At 51.2% G+C, this 16,700-nt stretch overlaps 1 protein-coding gene across 1 annotated transcript; it reads right to left on the bottom strand.

The window, feature by feature from the left end:
* Positions 1-10,553: 10,553 nt before the first annotated feature.
* Positions 10,554-11,807, bottom strand: LOC135392173 (uncharacterized). The gene has a single exon (XM_064622876.1). It carries the CDS (start codon positions 11,805-11,807, stop codon positions 10,554-10,556), a length of 1,254 nt encoding a protein of 417 aa, XP_064478946.1.
* Between the last annotated feature and the right edge of the window lie 4,893 nt (positions 11,808-16,700).

Genomic DNA, 16,700 nt, shown 5'->3' with positions numbered 1-16,700 from the left:
TGGTTATTTATTAAAAAAATTGGGAGTTCATCTTTGTAGAAGCTAAAAGCTGCTTTTGAGTTATTAGGACCGTAAACACCTAAAGCTACTAAATCCTCTCCATTTACCTTCATAACTACATTGATGATTCTCCCCTCAGTATCTCTTCCCATTTTACCACTTTGATGTTATTACTATTCAGGATGATGATGCCTACTCCTCTGGAGTTGTGAGTTCCGAAACTCCAGTACGATTTAACTCTGTGATTTTTTTCCAAATTGACGATTTGTTCGCGTTTGAAAAGGTGGCTTTCTTGTATGAATAGGATTGAGACTCCTAAGAAACGGGCCAAATCAGTAATTTCGTTTTGTTTCAGTCTATCGCGCATGCCTCTTACGTTAGGGGTTAAAATTTTAAGGTCCATGAATGGGTTAATTTGGAGTTAATTTTGTGTTCTTTACATTAAATTTACCTTGTTTTCTAAATTGCAACCCACCCAAAAGAGTCTTACTGTTTGCTCTTTGTTCTTTTTTTGTTTTTTGTTTTTTTGCCTTCCGCTTTTTCCTTTCACTCCGTCTGGGAGTGCTAGGCGGGGCAACCTCCTTGTCTGATTCCTCTTCCTCTACCAGGGTTTTGTTTCCTTTATTTTCGTACTCTGTCCAGGTGACCGCCGATCCTGGGGTGGTTTCAACTGTTGTTGTGGACTCACTGTCCGACTCTTCCGTTGTTGCCCCCAGAGCCTCAACGGTCTCCGCAAATACATTCGTTTCCTCATCTTGTGGGACGTCTGTTTCATCCTCTTTACTTTCTACCGGATGTTGTACCACATCCGCTACTTCCACATCATTTCCCTGCTGCGCTCCCCTTTCGTTTCGCTCGCTTGCAGCCTCTTCCACGTCCCCGCTTGTTTCTCCCGTCTTTTCAGAGTCTTTCCTTTCACCCATTTCGAAGCCAAGTTTGGGGAAACCATTTTTATCTAAACAAAAGCTTCTTGTGGGATCGTCCTCAACTTTCCTAGTCACCTGTGCAGCCTTTAAGCCCCATGCGGCTGGTCCCCTACGCCCAACAACCTTGTTTGCTTGCTTTTGCCCACACTCGCGGTCCCCTTCTGTCATCTTACCACAATCCCTGCATTTGTTTGCTTGGCAGTCCCTCGCTACATGGGATGCCGCTTCGCACCTCACGCATCGTTTTTCTACACCACTGTAAAAACATTCCATCCGCACCTTTCTTACGGTCATGGAATTCGGCAGGGCCGTGCTCATTTCCATGAGCACCAACCGACTGCCGCTTTCACAATCCGAATGTTCTCCCGACAACATCTCCCGCTTAGTTTTTATTACATTCCCATACAGGCTGAGAGCAGCCTCAAGCTCAGTATCGGGAAAGTCGATTGGGTATCTGTATAGACAGTCACCCCTTTAACCTTTGAATCCAGCGGCCACAATTCAACCTCTTTTCCGCCGATTTTCAGCTTCCTTTGTTCCTTTAACAACCGTGCTCCCTCGAGATTGTGGCACAACACTTCATAAAACCCTTTGCCAAGTGCTTGGCCTCCTCGTACGAGCCCGGGTGCCACTACTTTAGCTGCCGCTGAAACCTCTTTCAAAAAGGACCCGATCGGGGCCCGATCGGGGCCCTCACATTGAAAGCGAGGGGCCGTTCAACGGCCACCTCGTCCATGACTTGTTTCTACTCTTTCTTTCTCGAACCTTATAACGCACATACTTATATGAGCTAAAATTCCACCTCAAGTAGCACAAGGGAGCGAAATATTTACATTGGAATGGTTAACAGTACATGGGTATTACCAGCCAATCAGTGAGCGCGTCCCTTGGCGAACCTGTGAGAAACTAACCGAGCAGCGGCGGCCCGATGAGAAACCCTCTCGGTCGCAGAAATGCTAACGGTTGGAATCACCCGCGCAAGTACTGCTAACACACGCTGAATGCTACCTAAGCAACTAGAGAAATAACTGAGTGACTGAGAGGGATATTAAATGAACATGGTTACATCTTCAGGCTGACTTGCTCTGAATGTTAATTATATACAGGAACTTAAGGCGCACAGGAGAGCACACCACTAAACGCTCAAAGTTAGCGGATAGTGCCGCTAAAGAGCGCCTCAAAATTACACTGATTTGGAAAGAAATTAACCTTAAGGCTGAATAACTCTACACTACTTGTTTATTACTAGCAACTGCTATCCCTTAATGGTTCCTTACCGGAACTCCCTCGAATAGGAGCACACGGTAAAATAACTCAATGCACACGCGCACAGCAAAAACAGCCGCGACTTCCCAGTGGTTTAAGCGGTACTCTGCCGAGCCGTCTGCTTGGTACGTGCCATTCTAGCTTGTGCTGTAGCTTTGACTCAACGAAACGGTGGGGGGGAGTGACGTCAGAGAGAAATGGAGTGAGGTCTGCCTGCTCGAGAATGGAGGCAAGGTTCACTCCTATGGGAAATGGGCACGTAAGCGGGGGAAAAGGACAGAGAAAGAGAGAGAAGAAAAAAAAGTGTTGATTGATGATCCCATCATTGACCCACACCAACAGTAACGTGGCGCTAGTGTAGGCCAATGGTGGAGGCGAAGAGTAGCCGGCATCAGCAGAAGAGGATTGACCCTCTTGGGTACAGTAGGTCGTTGAGTAAGGCGTATGGCAGGTTGAGATCCTTGTACTTCTTAAGGAGGTCATCCCTTGGCGCCTGGTGGTCCGGGCAATGTAGCAATACATGGTTCAAATTGCCCTCTTCGAAGCAAGTGTCGCAACGGGGGGATGGGGCTCATCGCTGCTTGTGATTGAATGCCTGCGTTAGGACTCAGTGCGTCCTGAGGCGGTGCATTGTCGCGGCTTGTTTCCTTTTGAGGACCTTTCTTGGGAGCGGCTGCTCAAAAGATGGTGTTTCAGGGAAGGCGGCAAGCCGTATTTCGTTGATCTAGCTTGGAAGGCGTGATGTGTTGGACTCCGGATCTGGTGGATTTACCACTTCAGGGGCTAAGCTGTGGGCTTCTTTGGCGAGCGCATCTGCTTTTTCGTTTCCGTTGATTCCAACGTGTGACGGGATTCACTGCAGGGAAATGTGAAAACCCCTGTTGTCCATAGATCCTTATGGTGGCTTGATGAGGACATCTGCGAAAGTTTCTGCAAGGCTCCCCATCAAGAGCGACTTTTGGGCTGCTAGTTTCTCGAATAGGGGCATTCCTTAGTTTTTCCGGTAAGGCCATCGATTGTCCGCCAGACCAGTGATTTTGGTGTGCGGGGGTCCAAGGATTCGCAGAAAGAGGCCCAATGACGTCTCTGGAGGCTGATCGTGTGTCTGCGGACAACCGCAGTGATCCTTCGAAACCCCGTCAGGTGTGTATGGCATTGGGACTTGCGATACCGCCTTTGTTCTTGCCGTCGTGCTGCCGGCAGATGGAGGAGCTTTAGGTTCGCGGCCGGGTCGCTGCGCCTGGTGTTGACCACTTTCGTTGCTGATGTGATGGATTGTGTCTCTCCCTATGCCCGCTATAGGGGTGGCAGTGGTTTCTAGGAGCTTTCTGTACATGTCCTAGAACACCACTCGATGTTGAGTCTTGTGGCTGTTTGTTGGCAGGCTTCCCCATCCATGAATGGCGATGAGAACGGGAAAGTGGTAGTAGTATTGATTAATACGGCTTAATAACGGTGCCCGTATAAGAACCATGCGGCATAAGAACCGTGCGCTATAACATCCTTTTTCTAATCCAAGATGGCCGATTCTAAGCCAACACAATCCAGTTCTAAGCCAACACAATCCATTTGTAATCCAACACGAGCCAAATCCAAAGCCATCTGATTGGCCGCCATTAGCCCCGCCCACTTCACGTTGATTGGCCACAGCGCCCAACTGATCTTTGAATGGCTGACCGTAGATCCGCTCCTTTATGCTAATTAGTTGGCTTGGCTCCGCCCAGTTCACACTGAGCGGCCCGTGCTAAGCCTTGACTGATCATTGATTGGTTGACTGTAGCTCCGCCCCCCCTTATGCTAATTACTCGGCTCTGCCCCCACTTCACACGCTGATTGGTGCATGCGTATCGCTGAGCACAGCTCCGCCCCTTTATTCTAATTAACCGGCTCCGCTGATTGGTCCATTCTAAGCCTACTGATCACTCTCCCAGCCCCCCCTCTGATTGGCCGCCGCCGCCGCCCGCCCGCCGCTGAAACACACCGCCGGACGCCCCGCTGCGGCCCTATCTCGGATGTTCAAACTTACCCGTGCTGATTGGTCCATTCTAAGCCTACTGATCACCCTTCCAATGTAAGCCTGCCGATTGGCCCGTTCTAAGCCCACTGACACCGGACTTTACTGGCTCCGCCCACTTCACGCTGATTGGTCCATTCCAAGCCTACCGATGGCTGGCCCCCTGATTGGTCCACGCTAAGCTTACTGAACGGTGATTGGCTTACCTGTCGCTCCCAAGCAGCTTCAGATAAGACACACACACACACACGACAATCGTTGATTTCAACCTTTATTTGGTGCAACAGGCAGCTGTGGGTATAGGTTCAGCTGCATCAGAGAGATCATTGGTCTATATGAACATCTCTCACTCTCACTCAGCTCCCTCGGTAGATTCCAACTGTTATTGGTTCACCTGACTGCGCGCGTGGCCGCTCACCCAGCTCCTTATTGGTTCTAGTTGGTCACAGCTCCCTCATAGGCTCCAACTCCGATGGGTCCATCTAACAGCAAGTGGTCACTGCTATTGATCCATTGAACTGCAAGCCACTCATTGGTCACTCACACTCATCTCTAGACGAGATAAATTTAACTGTGGAACTTTTACCATAAGATAACTTTAGCGGGGGCTGGTAGGCTCCAACGGCTATTGGCCCGCGCTAACCGCATGCCTCCACCCATTGGTTCACAACGCGCATGCTGTGACGGCGCCGAAGAAGGTTCCCAACACATTTAATAGAAATTATGCTATTGGTCCAGCTGCGTCATAGGGCACGGCTGTGGCCGGCCCTGATGCTACTTACTTCGTGGCGCAACTCTTTAATGGCTCCACCCACTTCGCATTGATTGGTCCATTTTAAGCCTACTGACTTTTAAGCCAGTTCACGCTAAGCCTACTGATCACTCAACCAGCGCTCTGATTGGCCGCTACCAATTGGCCCTCGTTCTAAGTCCACTGACACCAGATGGCGCAACTCTTCACCAGCCCTGCCTATTTCATGCTGATTGGTCCATTCTAAGCCTACTGACTTCTAAGCTGAACCACGCTAAGCCTACTGATTGTCCCTTCACACCAAAGCCTACCGATGTCTGGCCCAGATTGGTCCACGTGAAGCCTACTGAACAGCGATTGGCTAGCCTGTCGCTCCTAAACCACAATGCAGCAGCTTCAGACAAGACACACACACGACAATTGTTGATTTCAACCTTTATTTGGTACAACAGGCAGCTGTGGGTTGGTTCAGCTGCATCAGAGAGATCCCGGTCATCTCTTGCGCTCATTGGTCACTCAGCTCCCTCGATAGACACCATATGGCTCATCTAACTGCAAGTGCTCATTGGCCCATCTGACTACAAGCGTCTCATTGGTCACTTATGTCTAGGGCTCCCTAACGGGCTCCAACTGCTATCAGCCCATCCGCGGCTGCTCACCGGTTCAAAATGAAACTTTTTCACATGCTCTGCCCTACACAGACAAGAGATGGCGACGCTTGTCTTTGCAAAGATGGACAGCTGCCATGCAACTCTTCACCAGCTCTGCCTACTTCATGCTGATTGGTCCATGCTAAGCCTACTGACTTCTAAGCCGAACCACGCTAAGCCTACTGATTGTCCCTTCACACCAAGGCCTACCGGTGTCTGGCCCTGATTGGTCCACGTTAAGCCTACTGAACAGCGATTGGCTAGCCTGTCGCTCCTAAACCACAATGCAGCAGCTTCAGACAAGACACACGACAATTGTTGATTTCAACCTTTATTTGGTACAACAGCCTGTGGGTAGGTTCAGCTGCATCAGAGAGATCCCGGTCATCTCTTGCGCTCATTGGTCACTCAGCTCCCTCGATAGACACCATATGGTTCATCTAACTGCAAGTGCTCATTTGCCCATCTGACTACAAGCCTCTCATTGGTCACTTATGTCTAGGGCTCCCTAACAGGCTCCAACTGCCCATGCCTCCATCCGCGGCTGCTCACTGGTTCACAATGAAGCTTTTTCACATGCTCTGCCCTACACAGACAAGAGATGGCGCCGCTTGTCTTTGCAAAGATGGACAGCTGCCATTGCATTGGTGACTCATTTCTATCCAACTGGTTCTAGAGAGCCAGCGTGCTGAACAGCTTACATGCCGCCGCCTGTTCACATAGCCACAGTTGGAAATGGGGAAAAATTTTTTTTCAGGGTACACATCTCAAAACACACTCTACACGAGTAAAGTTGGCTTCCCCCGGTTGCACGCGGGCGTTAAGTCAAGCCCACCCCATGAGAACAAGCTTAGGATCGTTTAGGATGTGTGTGCTTTGCAGTTCAACCTAAAAATTGTTTCAATCAAGCAGAATGGCAAATGATGCAATGGAGCGCGTTCATTCTTGAGAACGAATTTTGTGACAGAACATAAACAAAACAAAACATTTCAATGTGCGAAAAAACTCATTGTGATGCTAATCAGGGAAGCCAGCACGCGTTCGAAATAAGCAAGAAGAAGCACATGATCGAGAAAACAACGATAGTTGATGCTGTGCAGAGAAGCTGGTTTGAGGGAAAAACAGCTTGTATGATCAATAAACCCTTGGGCCTGCTTTTATTTTAGACAGCGCGCATTCAACACGCGATATTAAATAGATCGAGCAGAATGACAATAGCATAGTGGCGCTATGTGGTGAAGCTCAAGACGCACTGACACTACAACGCTTATTAAAAAATGACGCGCGTACTGAAGCTAAAACTATTTACTTAAAACTCGAAGAAAGGGTCACCCGCGTCGACGAACCCGTTTCCGCAAAAAGCAACACGCTCGCGTGCGGTACCGCGTTAACGCGTCGGGCGCAGAATCGCGTTCGGTTTCGGGTACGGCATTTGGAAAACGCGGCCCGGCGTGTTGCCGAAACGTCTTCGTCGACGCGGGTGACCCTTTCTTCGAGTTTTAAGTAAATTTCATTCGGAAAATATTCGTAACTTTTAATATCCACGACATAAAGAATTCGCATTATGTTATAGTGTATATAGAAAATATCAATCCATTCGATTAAATTCTCTGTCATCGTGAAAGAGTGCTCGTCAAAGTGAGCGAATTAAAGCTTGCGTATTGTGAAATTACACATTCTACAACACTGATCATAAATCGTAACACTTGTTCAAATTGTGATTAAACTCTTACTGATGTGTGGTAGTCACCACTTCTCCTGAATGTGGATCGATAAATTTTAGCAATTAATCCACAATCATATATCTTGTATAGTATGTGTGAGTATATGCACAACTTTTTAATCTATATCTTTAGAAAAATGCAAGAAATATCGTGCTTTTCCTATCCAGTCATAGAAACGGACAACTGTGTTGACAAGATATTTATTTATTTGTTCCGCACTCCAATCGGTTGCTCGTCAAAGACGCCTTTTCTTCTTCTGTTTCACTCGATCTTTAGGGGACAGCCATACGGTTCGTACATGATACGACAGCATTCATTCCAGAGGTAAACTAAGACGTGGAGCAGATGAAGAGCTTGAAGAATATCTATGCCCGCGATGTCTGTGTAGCCGTATCTCTTTAGGACTTCGCGTGATATCATGAATAGGTTCGCATCTCCTTTTTCTAGCTCAATTTCGCGGTATACTCGTAGGATCTCGTCCACAGCATCGTCTACCCTATCGATGGTGGTGAATCGATTCCCGATGAAAGCTTCATAGAGACCCCGCGGTACTGCATCTTCCGGAATCCAACCGAAAAACGCCGTCAAAACATCGAGGACCGTTCTCCCTGCTGAAAATAGTGCTTTTGATTAGACAGCGAGGATAAAATCGCAATACCTTTTCTAATTCGGCTGTCGATTTCCATAGTGTGTGCCCTTGACTCTCTTCAGTGTTTCTTACAAATCTGCACCATCATACGACCACAAAAGCCAGAACTTGTTTGAGCACGCTGAAACAAGTTACGATAATGTTACAGGTTACAATAGGTCTGAGTACAATATAGTCCTTGCAGTCCTAGTTCCACAGCTGCACTGTTCGTGGTCCCGTGCCCCCAGTTGCCTGTCTCGGGTCACGTGCCCGTTTGCACAGCCGTCATCGTCTTCGGCTCCGCAACACTACTCACCCTCCTCTCCCGAAGGATGCGGAGCGACATCCCGAGGGTGTTGGTTGTTGGCAGGGCCTCGGTACGGCGCCAGACGGTCGATGTGAACTACTACAGGTCTGGATCGCCCCGGACGTCTGAGACGGTACACGACGTCATTCAGCCGCTTCATAACAGTGAACGGTCCTTGCCACGGCCGCTGAAACTTCGGCGAAAGTCCGCGTCTACGCACCGGGTTGTACAGCCAGACTAGCTGTCCCTCCGAGAACCCACCACCGTTCGCACGAAGGTCATACCGGGTCTTCATGCGTGTAAACGCCTGCTGCATGCGATCCCTAGCGAACTTGTGGACGATGTCCAATCGTGCGCGTAGCGTACGAAGATAGGTGCCGGTGCTGGAGGCAGCCTCTGAGTCAGGCGTCGGACCAAACACGAGGTCACTCGGAAGACGTAACTCTCGACCGGTGAGCAGCATCGCTGGTGTCTCCTGGGTAGCCTCGTGGACTGCTGTTCGGTAGGACAGGAGGAAGAGGGGTATGAGGTCGTCCCAGTTCCTGTGATTATCGGCCACAAACAGGCTCAGGTGTTGAAGTATCGTGCGATTGAACCGCTCGACCATGCCGTCCGACTGGGGATGGAGCGGTGTCGTGCGAGTCTTCGTTATGCCAAGGCAACGACACATGCCTTGAAACACCTGCGACTCGAAGTTCCTGCCTTGGTCTGAATGCAGCTGCAGCGGGGCTCCGAAGCGTGAAACCCACTCATTCACTAGCGTTTCCGCCACCATGACAGCTTCTTGATTCGGAAGACAATATGCCTCGGGCCACTTCGTGAAGTAATCCATGATGAACAGGATGTACTTGTTCCCGCGCGTCGTCACAGGCAGTGGTCCTAGGATGTCAAGGGCCACTCTTTCGAACGGTACTCCAACGGCGCACTCCTGGAGCATACCCCTTGTACGTGTGCGTGGCCCCTTTCGCGAAGCACACAGGTCGCAGAACCGGCACCACTCTTCGACGTCCCGCTTGTACTCCACCCAGTAGTACCGCGCTCGGACTTTTGCCAGTGTCTTGTTCACGCCGAAGTGGCCCCCCGCAGCGCTGCTGTGAATCATCTTCAAAACTTCCTTTCTAAGGGCTGCTGGCACTATGAGTTGACGCTCGGCAGTTCGCCCATCTGCGGACTCCCACCTGCGGAAAAGGAGGCCGCCGTGCAGTTCGAGCGATTCCCACAGCGACCAGTAGCTCTTTAGCTGCTCAGACTGACGGGACACTTCCTCCCACGGTGGCCGCGCTCCATTGCGCTTGCAAGCGATGACAGGGCCGATGTTTTCGTCGGCTTCCTGCGCCGCCCTCATGGTCTCGCGGTTGGCTTCGGAGTCGACTCCCACTGCGCAGGCCGCTCGCTCAGCAGGTGCGTGCTGAGTGCATTCCCCATCTTTCCCGTCGACACAGGGCAACCTTGACATGGCGTCGGCATTCGTGTGATCCCGACCTCGACGGTGTTTCGCAGTGAAGTCGTACTCTTGCAGTGTCTGCAGCCAGCGCGCCACCTGTCCCTCCGGATTGCGAAGGGAGAGAAGCCACTGTAACGCCGCATGATCTGTCCTGAGAGTGAAGTGACGCCCGTATAGGTAATGGTGGAAATGCTGTTCCGCCTTGACGACTGCTAGCAGCTCCCGCCGTGTAACGCAATAGTTTCTCTCAGGCTTACGGAGCGCCCTGCTAAAGCATGCAATTATCCTCTCTTCACCGTCTTGCACTTGCGATAGGACAGCCCCTATGCCGGTCAGGCTTGCATCAGTGTCGAGGACAAACGGAGTATTTGGAAGGGGAAATGCAAGGGCAGGCGGCGACGACAGGCAGGACTTCAGCTGGAGGAACGCCTGTTCGCACGGTGGTGTCCATTTGAAATTCTGTCCCTTGTCCAACAGTTGGTAGAGGGGGTCTGCAATCTCTGCGAAACGTGGGACAAAGCGACGGTAATACGAACAGAATCCGATGAATGTTCTGAGGCTGGGTTTGTCCCCTGGAGCAGGCCAGGACTGGATGCAGTGAACTTTGGCAGAGTCTGCTTGTACACCAGCTGCTGACACGAAGTGTCCGAGGTATACGACGGAGGGTTTTAGAAAGTTGCACTTTTTCGGGTTGAGTTTGAGGCTCGCCGTACGTAGTCTCTGAAACACCCGGCGCAGGCGATCGATGTGTTGGTCGAATGTCCTGCTATGCACAATGATGTCATCGATGTAAACCAGGCATACCTCGGGAGGAAGGCCGGCCAAGACAGTTTCCATAAGTCGCTAGAAGGTAGCAGGCGCATTACATAAGCCGAATGGCATCACTTTAAACTGCCAAAGCCCACGGCCGGTGGTGAACGCAGTCTGTTCCTTGTCCTCGGGAGCGACCTCCACCTGCCAGTAACCGCTGCGCAGGTCCAATGTAGAAAACCATGCGGCTCCAGCAAGCGCATGCAGGGCGTCGTCGATGCGCGGCAGAGGGTACGAGTCCTTCTTGGTAACGTTGTTCAAGCGTCTGTAGTCCACGCAAAACCGTGTGGAACCGTCCTTCTTTTTAACGAGCACTATAGGGGAGGCCCACGGGCTGGACGATGGCTCGATGACATCTTGATCCCTCATGTCGCTGATGAGTTTGTCGACCTCCTTGAAACTTGCCAGCGGAAGTCGTCTGGGAGCCTGCTTTATAGGGGAAGCTGTCCCGGTGTCTATGTGGTGCAGGGCTGCCGTTGTTCTGCCGAGATCTGCCGCTGAGAACGAGAAGACGTCGCGGAATTCCTGGAAGAGTGCACGTGCCTTCTCCGCCTGGTCCTGCGTCAGCGGCGGTTGGGAACCCTCGATGAGCTCATCAATGTAGTGCAGTAAACTTGTATTGTGCTCCATGGCAGCAGGAGGAGGCGCATGATCCCCGGCCCTCTCTTCTGTGAACTGTATCTCTACAACTTGGGAACACTGCCCCAGGCGTTGTCCACGCTGAAGCACAATTGGTGAGGGAGTTGCGTTAAGAACGCGAACTGGTACTGCTCCTTCACCATGATGGACGAGACCGCGGGCGACCATGAGCCCAGCGCTCGGGGGACCTTCCGCACAAGGCTCGACGACACAGACGTTCGGGGCTTGCCCTGACGACATCCGTCCCGGTATAAGTAGTTGCGCGTAGGGCGGCACCGTGACGGTGCGGCGACACACGACGTAGGAGGGGTCCGCGTCAGGGTCCCTACACGAGCGGAGGACCAGTTGCCGGTCACCGAGGAGGAGGGTACCATCTCGGAGGTTCAGCACGCAGTTGTACTCCTTCATAAAATCGTAGCCCAATATACAATGATCCCTGATGTTGGCTACTAGAATGGCACGCCGAAATTCATGTCCCGCAATGGACAAGCAAACCGTGGCGACCCCTTCCACTGGTACGGTGTCCCCAGCAACCGTGCGTAGATTTTCCTGAGGTGACGAGAGCAGCGTAACCTGGTCTCCTTTCGGGAGACTAGCCAGGAAAGACGAGCTGATGAGGCTTATCGTCGCACCAGTGTCAACTAACATCCTACAGTACTGTCCATTCACTTGTCCATCCACATAGAAACCAGCAGTCGAGGGCGCTTTCTGAATAATCTTGAGAGCTGGGCGACGCCCGGTACGCCCAGCTGATCTTAGTTTCCCGACCCCCCGGTGCCACCACGCCGCCCGCGGCCGCGCCTAAAGCCAGTGCGTCCTGAGTCACGCATTGGTGGAGTGGGACAGACGCGTCGCAGGTGGCCTCGGCCTCCGCAGTTCCAGCACGTGGGTGGCTGCGCAGCCCGTATGTCGTACCACGGTGTCGGTGAGGTAGCACCGTGGTCTTCCACTTCGTCCAGCACACTTCGAGCTAAGGCCTGGGTCGTTCTGGCTGCCTTCTTGGCCGCGTCCACTTCCAGCGCACGGGTTAGTGCAGCCCGCAGCCCGGTCGAGCCCGCCAGTCGAACGCCCTGCTGAACGTCGGCGTCGGCTATAGCGTCGACGAAGTATCCCACGGCGACGGTGTCGACGACATCTTGGGCGCAGTCAGCAAACACTATTCGCACTTTCCGCTCAATATCGTACGCCAACTCGCTCAGAGATTCCTTTGGCAGCTGGACGCGGCTCCTGAGTTGGGCGTGGTAGAGGCCCCGCTGATGACGGTCCCCGAAACGATGCTCGAGGGTTGCGATCAAGTGTGAGTAGCTACGGCGCTCGGATGCAGACAGCGCTTGAAGGACAGAGAGCGCGGTGCCTCGTAAGGAAGAGACGAGGTGGCTCGCCCGCTGCTCGCTAGTCCAGCCATTAGCGTCCGCCACGACTTCGAACTGAGCTAGATAGTCGCTCCAGGGCGTTTCCCCGTTAAACTTGTCTGGCTTTGCGGTCCCACCGGTAGAGGCGCCGGCAGTTCCACGTGGCACGCTGACCGGTCTTATGGCGTCCGTGCTCTCCGCCCCATGCTCCATCGACGTAGGGGCCCGCGTATCACCATCCCCGTGTGGCCGCTCTTGTGGCCGGTCCTGTGGTGGACACATCATCGAAGCAAATTCGGCTCGCATTTGCTCCATCATTCCGCGCATGTTCTCACGAAGGAGAGTCTGCAGCTGCTCCTGCGTGACGAGCCCCGTAACTTCAGATCGCTGGTCAAGGGGCGCCGGTGGTGGTGATTGCTTTCGTCGGCGAGGGGGCATACTTGGGGTGTCCCGAAGGATCCTACTTCTGACACCAAATGTTACAGGTTACAATAGGTCTGAGTACAATATAGTCCTTGCAGTCCTAGTTCCACAGCTGCACTGTTCGTGGTCCCGTGCCCCCAGTTGCCTGTCTCGGGTCACGTGCCCGTTTGCACAGCCGTCATCGTCTTCGGCTCCGCAACAATATGGTACTCGCGTGGGAGCGGGACTTGTTTGATCGCGCAGAACAGTTTACGTTGTTGCCTGATGCGCTGGAAACCTTTTACTAATAGCCAGAACTTGTTTGAGCACGCGCACGCACCGTGATGCGTGAAACGGTTTTCTTCTTTCCGTTTGATCGCGCAGAACGTTTGGGACATGATATAAAATGACTTTAAAATGGCGTGGCGCTCTCCACAAACTATACTCGCTTAGTCGATGAGTACGTGCTATATAATCCTTCTCCTTATCATCTATCTATATAGCGTCTCCATCACACAACACAGAATTTTCCCTCCTAAAAACAGGAAATACTGCCGAATAAACTGAAAACTTTCCTCATCTTCCTCGTTGTGCGCTTAACCCAGAGTCGACCGATGGACGGAACTCAAATGCGCCCTTGGAGGGTGGTGCGATTTTGTTTACACAATCTCGCCCGTGATGCGCGCCCGTTAGCTGCGAAGGACATTTGGAACTTCTTGGAAACTGCATAAGCGAACCCTTTGTTCTCGGTTGAAGAAAGCTTGTTTCGTCAATGAGCAGGTGGGCTCATAGGGATATTTTTTTTCCTTCGCATAGCGTGGTGTGATCACTGGTTTTAATACGTGCGGCCTCGGAAAACATGATTTACGAGGTGACCCAGTTTCTCGTTACATCACCTTGACGCAACATTTTTTTCCGCTAGGGTCCGCTGCAGAGTTTGGCCATGAAGTGCGTTTTGATATAAAACAGATGGCTCATCTTCAAGGTGACCCAATTTCCCGGGCTTGCAACCTTGCGGAAACGAGCGAGCACTGATATAAAAGAGATGGTCTCAACCAGAGGGGTGTGTTACGCGCCTGTGTTTCGGCTATCAAGTTTTCCGTGCGGCTGGCACGGTAAGTGGTCGACATGTTGGGTGTGTCGGCGCATGTTGTGAGGTGTGCGCGGGCAGGCTGAAATCGTGTGAGCTGTCCACGCGGCCGTGTTTCCCTACCCTGCTGTACCGCGCCATGCGGCAAGAGTCTACGTGCGTAATACCGGTGTGATGAGGTAAGCCCTTTCTTTTTTTATGAGATGAACTTGTTCATAGTGCGACGATCTTAATATTGCTGCTTCCAGTATAGAGAAGGAACGCGGAGGTGCACGGGATGTTCTGTGGGAGAGAGCAATCTGAAATTGTGTTCCTTCATACTCAGTTTTGGGTTGAGTGTCCGTTTATAACATTGAGTACGTGCGAAGCTTCACTGCATAGCATTGTTTAATATGCGTTGGAGCGTCAGTCACGACATAGCATCACTGTGCTTGATTTAGTTAATTTCTTATGTTGAAGTCTAAAACTGCACGGGCTGGCTAAAGTCGCGTGAGCTGCCCGCGCGTTTCAGATATTGCTGCATGCCGTCTGCGAAGGTGAGCGCGCATTTTTTCCGAGATGAACTCGTTCATAGTGCGACCATCCTTATATTTCTAAGAGTGCTTCCAGCACTGCGAGCTGTGTCGTGTACACTGGCTATGTTTGAACAGAGTATTCTGAGGGGAGCAATTGTGTTTCTTCATACTCAGCTTGGGTTGAGTCTGCCTTTTTCTTTTTTAGCTTCAGTACGCGCGTCATTGTTTAATAAGCGTTGGAGTGTCAGTGCGTCTTGAGCTTCACCACATAGCGCCACTATGCTATTGTCATTCTGCTCGATCTATTTAATATCGCGTGTTGAATGCGCGCTGTCTAAAATAAAAGCAGGCCCAAGGGTTTATTGATCATACAAGCTGTTTTTCCCTCAAACCAGCTTCTCTGCACAGCATCAACTATCGTTGTTTTCTCGATCATGTGCTTCTTCTTGCTTATTTCGAACGCGTGCTGGCTTCCCTGATTAGCATCACGATGAGTTTTTTCGCACATTGAAATGTTTTGTTTTGTTTATGTTCTGTCACAAAATTCGTTCTCAAGAATGAACGCTCTCCATTGCATCATTTGCCATTCTGCTTGATTGAAACAATGTTAGGTTGAGCTGCAAAGCACACACATCCTAAACGATCCTAAGCGTGTTCTCATGGGGTGGGCTTGACTTAACGCCCGCGTGCAACCGGGGGAAGCCAACTTTACTCGTGTAGAGTGTGTTTTGAGATGTGTACCCTGAAAAAAAAATTTTCCCCATTTCCAACTGTGGCTATGTGAACAGGCGGCGGCATGTAAGCTGTTCAGCACGCTGGCTCTCTAGAACCAGTTGGATAGAAATGAGTCACCAATGCAATGGCAGCTGTCCATCTTTGCAAAGACAAGCGGCGCCATCTCTTGTCTGTGTAGGGCAGAGCATGTGAAAAAGTTTCATTGTGAACCAGTGAGCAGCCGCGGATGGAGGCATGGGCAGTTGGAGCCTGTTAGGGAGCCCTAAACATAAGTGACCAATGAGAGGCTTGTAGTCAGATGGGCAAATGAGCACTTGCAGTTAGATGAACCATATGGTGTCTATCGAGGGAGCTGAGTGACCAATGAGCGCAAGATATGACCGGGATCTCTCTGATGCAGCTGAACCTACCCACAGGCTGTTGTACCAAATAAAGGTTGAAATCAACAATTGTCGTGTGTCTTGTCTGAAGCTGCTGCATTGTGGTTTAGGAGCGACAGGCTAGCCAATCGCTGTTCAGTAGGCTTAACGTGGACCAATCAGGGCCAGACACCGGTAGGCTTTGGTGTGAAGGGACAATCAGTAGGCTTAGCGTGGTTCGGCTTAGAAGTCAGTAGGCTTAGCATGGACCAATCAGCATGAAGTAGGCAGAGCTGGTGAAGAGTTGCATGGCAGCTGTCCATCTTTGCAAAGACAAGCGGCGCCATCTCTTGTCTGTGTAGGGCAGAGCATGTGAAAAAGTTTCATTTTGAACCGGTGAGCAGCCGCGGATGGGCTGATAGCAGTTGGAGCCCGTTAGGGAGCCCTAGACATAAGTGACCAATGAGAGGCTTGTAGTCAGATGGGCCAATGAGCACTTGCAGTTAGATGAGCCATATGGTGTCTATCGAGGGAGCTGAGTGACCAATGAGCGCAAGAGATGACCGGGGTCTCTCTGATGCAGCTGAACCAACCCACAGCTGCCTGTTGTACCAAATAAAGGTTGAAATCAACAATAGTCGTGTGTGTGTCTTGTCTGAAGCTGCTGCATTGTGGTTTAGGAGCGACAGGCTAGCCAATCACTGTTCAGTAGGCTTAACGTGGACCAATCAGGGCCAGACATCGGTAGGCTTTGGTGTGAAGGGACAATCAGTAGGCTTAGCGTGGTTCGGCTTAGAAGTCAGTAGGCTTAGAATGGACCAATCAGCATGAAGTAGGCAGAGCTGGTGAAGAGTTGCGCCATCTGGTGTCAGTGGACTTAGAACGAGGGCCAATTGGTAGCGGCCAATCAGAGCGCTGGTTGAGTGATCAGTAGGCTTAGCGTGAACTGGCTTAAAAGTCAGTAGGCTTAAAATGGACCAATCAATGCGAAGTGGGTGGAGCCATTAAAGAGTTGCGCCACGAAGTAAGTAGCATCAGGGCCGGCCACAGCCGTGCCCTATGACGCAGCTGGACCAATAGCATAATTT

This window comes from Ornithodoros turicata, chromosome 1 (assembly GCF_037126465.1).
Source record: "Ornithodoros turicata isolate Travis chromosome 1, ASM3712646v1, whole genome shotgun sequence".
Taxonomy (NCBI): Eukaryota; Metazoa; Arthropoda; class Arachnida; order Ixodida; family Argasidae; genus Ornithodoros; species Ornithodoros turicata.
Note: the sequence above shows the minus strand (reverse complement) of the source record. Positions and strands in the feature narration are given on the sequence as shown.

What these genes read in the sequence shown, in the direction of transcription:
- LOC135392173 (XM_064622876.1), bottom strand. Translation starts at nt 11,807, where the DNA reads ATGTTAGTTGACACTGGTGCGACGATAAGCCTCATCAGCTCGTCTTTC.